Source organism: Scomber scombrus, chromosome 10 (genome assembly GCF_963691925.1).
Source record: "Scomber scombrus chromosome 10, fScoSco1.1, whole genome shotgun sequence".
Lineage (NCBI taxonomy): Eukaryota > Metazoa > Chordata > Actinopteri > Scombriformes > Scombridae > Scomber > Scomber scombrus.
Window position 1 is genome coordinate 8165956 of NC_084979.1, and position 12591 is coordinate 8178546.

General features: G+C 38.2%; 1 protein-coding gene across 1 annotated transcript; it reads left to right on the forward strand.

The window, feature by feature from the left end:
• The first annotated feature begins 598 nt into the window (after positions 1–598).
• mapk13 (mitogen-activated protein kinase 13) lies at positions 599–12266 on the forward strand. The gene is made up of 12 exons (XM_062426813.1): positions 599–850; positions 3089–3218; positions 3414–3472; positions 5827–5932; positions 6365–6394; positions 7299–7346; positions 8340–8454; positions 9069–9140; positions 9631–9710; positions 10603–10681; positions 11165–11338; positions 11898–12266. Exons 1-12 carry the CDS (start codon positions 738–740, stop codon positions 11981–11983), a joined length of 1092 nt encoding a protein of 363 aa, XP_062282797.1. The 5' UTR covers positions 599–737; the 3' UTR covers positions 11984–12266.
• The last annotated feature ends 325 nt before the right edge of the window (positions 12267–12591 follow it).

A 12591-nucleotide genomic window follows, 5' to 3' on the forward strand; every position in this document is an offset into this window, starting at 1 on the left:
GACACGTCACACCGGAACTACTGCCTCCAAAATAAAGTTCTGTTTCATGAAGAATGAAATTTTCCTTAAAATGTCTTAAAATTAAAGTCCCAATGAAATGACCTCACATGACTTCTATTTCCTGTAAAACTAATATCTTAAAGGGTGACATTATCCTGCACTAGTGAGCATAAATTACAATTTAAACTAAAACCTTAATATTAAGACATCCTCTCTTGTCCACCTATACCTTAAAATAAAATGCTGTCTCTTTTCCAAACTGATATCTTATTGGTTTACGGCGGCGGCGGGGGGGGTTACAGTACACCTAGAGGGTCTTTAAACACAACCAGACTCTGAAAAAGACTTTTCAGAGGACCAAAATGTAATAATTAACTTTCATGAACATGGGCACCTTAGACCAGCCCCTGTCTAAGTGTTAGTCCCCCTGCAGCTCTGATTGGATAGATCACTATTTCAACCCAGAAATGTCATAATGCAAGACCAATATATTAAGTCGACAGGAGTCGGACCAGGGCAAAAACATCTCGAAACGTGTGCACTTTGAGTTCACTCCCACGCAAATAACGTTTTAAGGACGTTATTTTGAAAACCCGTAACGGAAGTCGTACGTGGGATACATTGTGTTTGGTATCGGAGAAGTGTTTTACTTCACCGTCCTAGAAGTGACAGGCGTATAGTATAGGGGAGGAGAAGTGTGTGTTTTTTTCCTCTGGCGTCGCCTGCTCCTCTTCATCATGGAGGTTCAGGCACATTTCCACCGTGAGGAGATCAACAGCACGGTGTGGGAAGTCCCGGAGAAATACACACGGCTCCGTCAGATTGGGACCGGAGCGTACGGCTCTGTGTGGTAAGTCTCATTTACTGGAAGCTGCATCAAGTGTGTGTGTCGTAGCTGGGACTGCCTGGACCGTGTGTGTGTGTGTGTGTGTGCGTGTGTGTGTGTGTGTGTGAATATCAACCCAGCACTGATTAACGTTAGCTACATTAGTAGCCTGAAGTGGGCCCCGATTTATATCCTGTAATCTACACCAACACACTGTCAACATCGCAGACAGCTAAATCAATCACAAGTTCATAACACTGTCACCTAATGACAGTATATGTCAACACGGGGAACCTCATCATGACACTTACCATCTATGCATTTATCTGTATGGTAATAGTGCAGATGTAACTTAGTTAAAATGTCAGTTGTAAAGATGGCCACTTTCATTTTTTATATGCACATACAAGCTACTGTACATACACAGTAGAAGCCATAGATATAGGTCATGTGTATATTACATAATACTTACATATGTATTATATTGTTTATTTTTGCCTATTGTGTGTGCCTACATGTAAAAAGATATCTAGCCGAGAACTGGGATTAAGCTATTTTAGGATATACAAGTCAGTGGCAGCATGCTTTAACACTTTTGTTTTACAGCTGCCATGTTGTTTATCCATCTGACTGCATAAGTAAAATCAGTGTTTAGTTCCTGTACTGCTGCAAGTTTGGTGATATATGATACAGGACATTGGTGATGTGAGACATACTGAATTATGCTTGCTTATATCCCATTAGAGTATGTAAAAAAATTGAAAATGTCCTCTGAAAAGGAGGCCCATAAAATTCAGATGGGATCAGAAGTTGAAATATGTGTCTGCAGTTGACATAAAGAAGACAGCTCTGCCATCATACAAACACTCTTGGATTTGTAAGCAGCACTTGGGGCTGTAGCCAGGATTTAGAAATATTGAAGTGAGTCAAAGTTCCCCCAGCAGAGCTCCACAGACCTAAGAGACTTTTTACAAGCTACCAACTAAACTCTGTAATTTGTTTTACTACACTCCAGTAGTATTAAAAAAAACATTTCGCTTACTGATGTGTAACATTTAATCTTCCCACATTAGTCTAATTTGTGTGTAAATCTCAAGGAGAATACTAAATTCCGTTTAGTTTAATTTGATTCGAGAAGTGAAATTATGGGATATTTAACATGAAATATATCCATTATCAGCCTTAAAAACCCAACATGTGTAGTATGTGTGTAATTATAGAATATAAACTCCTCATCATATTATTAAATCCTCTCAAATTCCCCAAATAATATCAAGGAAATGACCTTGGAGCCCTGCCACAGTTGAGCTTTTATCTCATTACTGAGACAGACCACACCCACACTGGTCGGTCACAGTCAAACTCTACTTTATGACTAAAATTTCATCACCCACACTATATAACATGAATGAACCATGAATGGTGTAAGATTGTAATGTCTCTGCGCAGATGCTGGATGACATAATATGAGATGTTATACTAAGCTTTTTCAGGAAAAGAGGAAGATGCCTCTTTTCGTCAGAGCTGCAGAGATTGGCTGATTATTGTTGCCAGGGTTTTAAGCATTTATGGTGTGGGAGTAGTTACAATATGGTCTGTTGAAGCTTATAATGTCTGACCTTTAAAAGACGCACCACCCGATGAACTGCAATCACGCCACCACCACCACCACCACCACCAAACTGCACATCTCTCATAAACCATCTTGTGCAACCAAGGAAATGTTAAACATAAACATAATCTGCAGTTTCATAACTACTGCATGTGTGAGAATACAGTACAGCATACTTGTGGCACTTCTTTGTCTGGCTACTGCATGTAACTGACTGTAATTACTACATTAGTTCATCAGCGTCATCTAAAACATTATGCAAAAATGATATGTGTAATATGTGTTGGTGGATGTGGCTCCAAATAGCCTAACAAGCCTTCCCTCCTACGATTCGGTGCCCTGCAGATCACTGCAATCATGCACGTCACCCGTTGCCAAACATTTTTTATGTTCATACTCAATAAAACCACAGACCCCCACTCAGCATGACAATGAGTTTCACATACAGTACCTCCATCTTAGAACATCTTTGCTGTTGCATATGAGTAAATTGTTTGAGTTCTTAGTGAATGTGAAACCCTCAAAATAGACCATCCTGTCATTTTCTTACAGTTATGACTTCAAAAGAGAGAAAAAAAAGATAAATCATTGTGAAACTAGACGGCACATGTCTGCTCAGACTGCAAAGCTTACTTGTTATATCTTTACAGTTCAGTAACAAATGAGAAGAATAAAGAGAAAGTGGCCATCAAGAAGCTCCACAGGCCCTTCCAGTCAGAAATCTTTGCTAAGAGGGCCTACCGGGAACTCAGACTGCTCAAACACATGAAGCATGAAAATGTGAGTACTTTTTAACCCACACACATCCACTACTTCCTTTAACAGACTGTTGTTTTTTACACCCTTTAAACTGTATAACCATTGTGCATTTCAGACATGACACTATGCTGTAAATGTTAGGATGAATTAATATGAACCACACAACTCTGCTCCCATATCTCTGTATTCGTAACCTAACTCTTTCATTCCAAACAGGTGATAGGACTTCTTGATGTGTTTACACCTGCCTCGGGCCTTGATGACTTTCAGGACTTGTGAGTATTCTTCGGCTTATTAAAAAGCCCCCTCAGGCAGAGGCAAGCAGCACCTCTGATGATCTGCAGGTTTAGCATTCACCTGTAGGAACACAGCCTACAAGACTGCAGAGCCATTGGGGACAGGGATTATTTTCTGTTTTTCAGGTTGAACAGTAGGTCAGTCTCCAGAGTGATGAGAGCAAATCGTATTTAGCCTACATTCTCACCTTTCTGACAGGAGCATATTTGATAACTCCGTTCATACATTTATTGAGGTCTGTTAGGTCGGTTTTATTCATAGACTAGATGCAATCACTGTGACGTCACCAATTGGTTTGTGGATTGTTGTTTTGAAGCCTTGAGTTTGGAAATTTGACTGTCGCCATCTTTGTTTTTTGGAGCCAAAAGTTACCATATTTAGACGAGAGGGTGGAGCTAACCCTAGAGCTAACTGCTAGCTTGGTTAGCATAGTGCATTTACAGTCTATGGTTAACTGTGATAATGCTTACGCTAATTTTAGCTAGTGAAAAACAAGCTTAAAACCACTAAAACAAAAGGTACTTAAAAACTGTTACAATTTAATTTTCTTTCACGAACTAAAAACAGTTCATCATATCGTCTATTTTACTTTAGATGGGACCATAATTCACAAAATGAACATCACAATGTATTGAAGAAAACTTAAAACTAGCGATTAAGACCAAAAACTCATTATGAAAGTGTTTACTGAGGTAATTAATCAAGTGAGAAGCAGGATCATTTTCTCATAGACTTCCGTACAACCACTCATTTTTGGAGCCAGTGGAGTCGCCCCCTGCTGACCATTAGAAACTGTAGATTTAAAGCACTTCAGCATTGATTCCCCTTCTCAGACTTGAAGCTACTTTCTTCGCTTTACCAGTTATGGTCTGATATGCATCCTGCCCTCATAATGTTGAAAGTCTGTACAAGTATGGAGATGTATTGGGTCATTTGCTTAACGTATGGGTATGTGATGAAAAATGTGGAAATGTACGAAGCAAGGTCTATCTGTCATGTCGTACTCATACTATGACCAAAATTATGTGGACGCTGAAATATTACACACACATGTGAATGTTGGCATGTCATTCCAAACCATGGGCATCAACATACTGCTATAAGAGCCCACATTCTCCTAAGAAGGCTCTCAACAAGATTTTAAGACCTGGCTGCAGGGATTTACTCCCATTCAGCCTATTGAGGTCAGCCACCAATGTTGGCCAATAAGGGCGAGCTCTAAGTCGGTGTTCAGATTCATCCCAAAGATGTTGGATGGAGTTGAGGCCAGATCACTGTGCAGACCAGTCAAGTTCTTTATATACCAAACTCTGAAAACCATTTCTCTGTGGACCTGGCTTTGTGCACAGAGGTATTGTGTTGTTAAAAAAGTAAAGGACTTACACGAAAGTGTTGCTACAAAGGTGGAAGCATTATTGTCTGAAAACCATTGTATGCTGTAGCATTACGGTTCCTGTTATCTGTAACCAAGGGATCTAGCCCAGACCATGAATAAAAGCTCCAAACAGGATTTTCCACATACTTTTGGCCATATAGTGTATGCTACAGGGTTTGAGGTAAAGAATAATATGATGCAGAGTGATGCAGTAATTAATGATGCATCAATATATAAATACATTTTATGCAGAGACTAAAATCTAAAAATCTGTCAGAAGTTAAGGTCTTGATAAAAGAACTTTAGATGATAAAATAAACTTATCAAGAATAGGTGATAATGTAAGCAACTAACCAGGGTGTTGAAGTTAGCAGTAATAAGGATTCACTCCTGTGCATTGTTGATTTTTATACAAAAAATATAAATATGTGGTTGAAGAACAGATACTAGTACTTTTCAGTGAAGAAACTTGTTTTAAAACTGGTTCTATGTCATGTTCTTACTGGTCTCTCCCATAAGTTTCAAAGAAACAGAGCAGAGAACTGACAAAACTTTATTTAGCCATTTACCATTCAGTAGTTGTATAGCATAGCATAGAAAGTTGTAGTTTGAGAATATCCTTGATTACACTGGGTGCTGCAGCAGCAAATTCAGAGATTACAATAAAGAGGAATACATTATTGCAGGTTATACAGAATAAACATGGAAGTTACATAAACACAAAGGCTCTAATCCCCTCAATGACGGTATGAAAAGGGATGGATAACAGCATTAACAGCGTGTGGAAAATAACAATTGGATGACTTAGGAAAGTGTCTTCTTGTGCATTAGTTAGTCAGTGAAGCTTCCTATGATGCTTGGACTACTCAGCTAAAGTAATCATCTTCCTGCCTGTCTGAGTATCTTTCCATTGATCCTTTTACCTGCTCTTCCTCTCCCTGCTTCTCTTTTTCTCAGCTACCTGGTAATGCCTTACATGTTTACTGACCTGTCAAAGGTTCGAGGTCATCTATCAGAAGACAAAGTTCAGTTTCTCGTGTATCAGATGCTCTGCGGACTCAGGGTGAGCTGCGGAAGAAAGTTTCAATTTTATCATGGAGCATTAGAAGTACATTAGTATTTCAGTGTGTGTATATTATTATAGTATAGTATAGTATTCAACTTTAATAAATGCATTCCAATCCACCACCATGCCAGAATTATACTGAATTTTAATATATCTTACAATAACTGCATTTTGAATACATGCATTCAGTATACATATAATTATAAATATTAGAAACAATCCAAGGTATTTGAATAAAGTAAAGAAGCATAGATTAATGTACTTTATGAAAATATAATGAATTGTCATCCCTCTAAGTAATTTGGTTTAAATTTGAATGAACTTTATTGCTGTTAAAAACAAATGGTGTCTGGAAATTAAGTATATTATATGTAATACAATAAATAAATGCTAATATCTGCTACCTTCTCTCTCTCTACCTTTCTGCAGTACATTCACAAGGCTGGAATCATCCACAGGGTAAGTACAAGTCAAAATGTCAAAGTAGAGTCTTAAGAGCTTAGGTGAAAACTGAATGTATTTTGGGTGAATTTCTTACCTATGATATATTTACCTTAACAGGACATTATTGAGAAACTGGTGTGTGCTTTGTTCTGTGCGCTACTCTGGCTCAGATTATAAATGTGCACTTCTTCCCGTACAACAGAAACACATGAGAAAGTTGACTTAATTTATCATTGTTATTGAGTCAGATCAAACCCTGCCCCAACAGGTAGGATGAGTTCAATCCTCTCTGATGTCTGCATGCGTGTCTAGAGATGTTTAAGCCACACCCTTAAGCACCTGTGGCATGATCTGCGAGTGTGTGTGTGTGTAATAAGCAAAGTAGGGTTGGATAATTACAACACTTTTATATCAGGCAGATATTTGCTTTTTATTTCTCTTGGAACCCCAAAAGCCTTTCTGTGGTACCGTCTATACAGACTCATGCTGCCAAACATGACATTGTTATTATCATTATTATTATTATAAATCATTGTTTTGACAATTTATCCGACACCTGGCAATAAACTAAAGAAAGCATGGCCAGGAACCCTCTGTTTAATTGTTACCCTGCTATTAAATTGGAAATTCCTGAAGCAGTGAAGGTGCTATTCACACTGAGTAATAGTCCAATACATTATGTAACAGTCTTTTGTGAATGACTGTACAGAAATGGTTCAGTGTGTCTAACGTTCATCTTAAATTTGAGTCACACCGCTGCATCTCTGTTAAAAGAAACCCCACACTGAGACAGCCGAGCCATGTTAGACCACAGGAACTACAAGCACCAAAGCACTTCACAGCCCCAGTTTTGATACTGCGCAGATGTTAATCACTATGTGCAATAAATAACCATCACTCAGCTCATTTTCTCTTACAGGATCTTAAGCCTGGAAACTTGGCTGTGAACCAAGACTGTGAACTGAAGGTTTGTTCTTCTAAAGATTCCACTTGAAAAACATGACAAAACTTAAATGATGAGGTTGCTTCAGCAGCAAAGTGATAGGATTAGTGGATACAGAATGTAATGGAGAGACAGAATGCACTACAGGATAAACAGCATACAGTAAATGGATTTACTCACAGCTGTTTTTGTTTCAAATAGAGCCTGACCGATACTGATAATAAGGACTAAAAAAATCTGATATTGATATATTGACTAATAATCTTTTATATATATATATATATAGAATATATATATATAAACACATTTTCTTTTTTTAAAATCCCTCAAATGTGGAGATTATGAAGATATATAATAGAGGCATGATATTTTAGAGTTTAACAATAAACTTTATTGTATAAAATTGCATCAGAGGACTGAAACAGTCAAATTCACTGGGGATTTAATAATTAGGAATTTTCAAATCGTGCCCTCGGATTCACAATTCATGTGCACAGATTGTGAATCCAAGGGCATGGATTTACACATCAATTTTCTCTTCCTACCCTGTGACCCCAGGGGGGCTCCCAATAAGACAGATGTTGCTTATTAACTTAAATGTGGGTCAGAAAATCTAGAAACACAAGTACTACAGGTAATGTCACTGAGGATGTAAAAATATCAATATTCAAACATTATTATGGAGAATATTATCAATCTTTATTTATAGAGCGCCAAGTCACAACAAAAGTCATCTCAAGGCATTTTACATACAGAGCAGGTCTAGACTGTACCCAACATTCCCACATGAGCAAGCACTTGGCGACAGTGGCGGTGGAAAAACTCCCTTTTAACGAGAAGAAACCTCAGGCAGAACAGGGCTCTAAGTGGGTGGCCATCTGCCTCGACCTGTTGGGTTTGAGAGGGAGAGAGAGGAAGAGAGAAGGAGAAACAGTCTACATGTTTACACAATGCCCACACTTTTCTACTCAGTGTTCATGTTCCATGTTGTGATCAGGTTCTTTGCCGTCCGTGCAGATCCTGGACTTCGGACTGGCTCGCAGTACTGACGCTGAGATGACGGGCTACGTGGTGACCCGTTGGTACCGGGCGCCTGAGGTCATTCTGAACTGGATGCACTACACCCAGACTGGCAAGACAATCGTAGCTGTTACATATTCCTGTCGGTGCTGTAACTGTAACTGTTTGGTGTTTGTCATCTGAAAACATCCTAACTCCAGAATTCTTCTTTTAGCGGTGGCTTGTGTGGTACTTTATGGGTCAGCACTTTTTATAATACTGTTGCAGGTGCAGGAAACACATTTCAAGTTACATGGCATGTCTTTCTTACAATAAATCTTTTTTTCCCCCTTAATCTGTTTGCAGTTGACACAGATGGGTCTGACAGTAGCTTGATAGTGCTGAGACACAATCACAAAGCTGTCACTGCTATGAAACAGAGTTTCCCAGGATTTAGGAGATAGTGATTTTTCATTTTGTAAACAACATCTACAGAATGGAATTTAGCACAGAAAGCAAGTCTGGCATGTTTACATCTTTCATTGGATGGTATCACTCACCAAGTATCCTCTGACATAAACAGCACAGTAGGCTCTTCTCTCCATCATGAATCAGGAACTTTGCTCTGGCATATAAATGCCTCCTTTCCTCATTTTTAGTGCACTGAGCTCAACTTAAAACACTCTTAGGGATGTGTATGCTTCTTGGATTCTCACTGATGCTTTTTTCCTTTTGTGTTTATTCTAGTGGACATCTGGTCTGTAGGCTGTATCATGGCAGAAATGATCAATGGAAAAACCCTTTTCAAAGGGAAAGACTGTATCCTTTCATCAGCCGTGTCTTCTAACTTTTGAAGCCTGTGTAATACAAAATAATGACATAGGTTCCAGTATACAAAAATGCAAATGTACTGTTTGGCTCTTAAATGACCACATTTAAGGTTTAAATATCACTTCATCCGATCACTGTAATAATAAAAGGAGATTGAAAGCCACTTGACTAAACAGTGACATTTTTATTTGATGAGAGGCACTTTAAACACAGTACAAAATGGAACACAAAAGGCAATTATAGTTTATTACATGCAGCAACAGCAGGCTGCTTTAGTTGCACTATATTACACACTATTTCTGCATGTTTTATATTTGCTTTTTAAGTTATTTTTTGGACCTAATGCACTTGACTGATTTAAAGCGTCACTGTGGCTCTCAGTTTCTTGGCAACCCTACTTTGAACTGCTTTGGAGTATTGCTTAATGAACCACCAGGACATGTTTAAAAATCTTTAATTCTAGCCCCTTTACTACCAGACATGGACCAGCTGACTCAGATCATGAAAGTGACAGGAGTGCCTGGACCAGAGTTCGTACAGAAGCTGGACAGTCCAGAGGTAAGACAAACAACAGGTGTATGTCATTAAACTGCAGTGTGACTGAGATGAGTTAAGAGATCACTGCAATCAGCTGCTAATATTCACCATGTTTTACTGCAATTTTAAAAAGAAACCGGATAAATCCAAAGTATGTGGTTATTACTCCCAGAGTTAGAGTGAAAATATCATCATTTGGACCACAGTACACTAAATCTACCCATGAATCCCATGAAAATAACATTAGCAACAACAGTCCCACTAGCAGCCCTTAGAGGTTGTATTATACATTACATCCAACAATAACAACATACTGGAGATGTTGCCATTGCCATTCTAAAAGCTTTGCCAGCTGGGAGATAGGATATAAAGGTCACACTTTAACATGGTTCTTTACCAATCAGTCATACGTTTTCTTATGTATTCATTTCTTTTGATTCCTGCACATCAAAAGCTTCAATGGATATTTTTATCTTTGTAAGCAGTGAATTCTTTCTTCTTTTTCCGATAGAAAATTTCACCCTTACATATCATAACACCCCAATCTCTTATGATAATCTCTCTCATGGCTCAGTATTGTGTAACATTATTTGGACAGATAATTGATGAAAGTCCTTCATGGTTTAATTAAGCGTCTTGGCACTTTTAGCTTCAAATATAGCATTTCTGTTACTTCAGCAAAGTGGAATGATTGGATGATTATTTCAATTTCACAGAAACATCTTCATTAGCGCTGACTGAAGCATTCAATTTTGCACATAAACTTTTGATGAATGCCTTTTTCCTTATTTTATCAGCTCTACATACATCACAGTGACACCCTTACATAAATATATCATCAGAATATGTCTGTTATGTTCATCTTGTCTTGATTGAGCTCAATGTTTTTTTCTTTTCTCTCTAAAAAAAACAGGCAAAAACTTATGTTAAAGGCCTTCCTCGCTATCCCAGAAAAGACTTCTCAACGTTGTTCCCCAGAGCCAGCGAAAAGGGTGAGTTCGGCCTAAGCAGGTTCTCCTAAAGTAAACTGGTCCACACCTGTTTATTTTAACATTTTTTAATCACGCTTTAGATTGAACTAGTACGAGTATAGTCTAGTCTACAGCAATCAGGGCTGTCCTCTGTTTGTTATTAATCATCTGATTCATTCGCTTGCAGTATAATGTCAATCCTGCAGCTTTCCGTCTTTGATTTATGTTACACCCTAATGATTCACCCTGTACCCTGTCTATGAAAGCAATGACTGTCCTAAACAATCAGTGTCAGGTAGAACAGGAGAAAGGTGTCTTAAGTCTTTGGCAGCAGCTGATTTTTTTTTTTAAAAAGGGTTTATTTTACATTTAATTTGTACTGTAAACAGAATTGTATCTCCTAACAGTCTCCTCCCTCATGGCTACTGTGAATAAATATGTTTTATACATTTATAGTTTTGAAGTCAAATTGTCACATTATTCTGCACCACTGACCGTTTGCAGGTATTGACCTGCTGGAGAAGATGCTGGTTCTGGATGGAGACGAGAGGCCCACTGCCGAACTGGCTCTGGAGCACCCGTACTTCGACAGCCTAAGAGACCCAGATGACTTTCCTGAGCCTGCGTCATACGACGACAGCCATGACAACGCCACATTGTCCCTTGATGAATGGAAGAGTAAGTGAAAAGCAATAATCCGTATCAATTAGAAAGAAAATTGCCATGATATAATCAATGTGCAGATGACTGTTATGGAGAAAACAGTGTGGATAAATTACATTTATACACTACTTCTGTAAATAACATTCACATATCGCAGTATTTGTGTGTGATTGGCTTGTTTGGTTATGGTCCTCTCTCAGAATAAAGGTCTTGCACACAATCTTTTTGTTGTTATATGAGAAAGATATAAACAGGAGGTTATAAACTCGTCCTTTTTTTTTTTGAATAAACAGTATATATAAACAGTGGGAAAGCATCATTGTCAAGTCATTCAAATGCTTTACCACTGCACAAAGTGCATCTTTTCTTTGCAAGTGTTTATCATGCCGGCCATGTTGGAGGACTGACCACACAAACATTCTGTCACAGGGCTTCTGTTAATGTGGTAATTAATAATTGATGACAAAAACGTCATGCAGTATATTTTTAATGGCTTTCTGTTTAAATTATTTTTTTCAGTTTGGATAAGTTTCACATGCAAAAAAAACAAATGGTTTTCTCTTTTTGCCCTTAGGGTTATGTTTCAAAGAGGTGAAGAGCTTTGTGCCGTTCCCCAGGCGGGACTCCAAGAGGAAAAACACCCTGACTATGTCTACGTGACCTGATGAATGTCAGTCATGTAACTACTCATGCCCCAACCAACACAGCATACCACCAATGGTGCCCTTGTATATTCCTGGATGTGTTTCGATTTTGAATCAGTGTTCAGAACTGTCACACTTTTTTTTTGGTCATGTGCAAGTGTTTCCTGAATGTAGATTTCTCTTCATGTTACACATTCCCTATCAGTAAACCATCTTGCAGATTGATTGTGACAACTTGTCACAGGGTTTACTATAACTTTTATTGTAACATTGTTTTCCAATTAAACAATAAGACAAGATGTGTATGCAGTTTTGTTTTTGCAGCAGATAGAAACCCATACATGAAACTTCCTGTCATTGAATTGAGTTCAGTCTTGAGGTGAATATTTGCATATTTTGATGTTGTTAATTAAAATGATCAGCAAGCGACAAAGTATGGGTTTTAAAATTCATGAGGAATTCATTAGGGTTAAGATTATTCTGTTAATTTTGTCATCTGTAACGGGATCCTGGACTGGACATCTTGCTGCCCATGAGACTGATTGTAACAATGTAACACTTTGATATGTGACGATGCTGTGTGTGCATGTGTGTGTGCGTGTGTACCAATAGAATAAACAATTC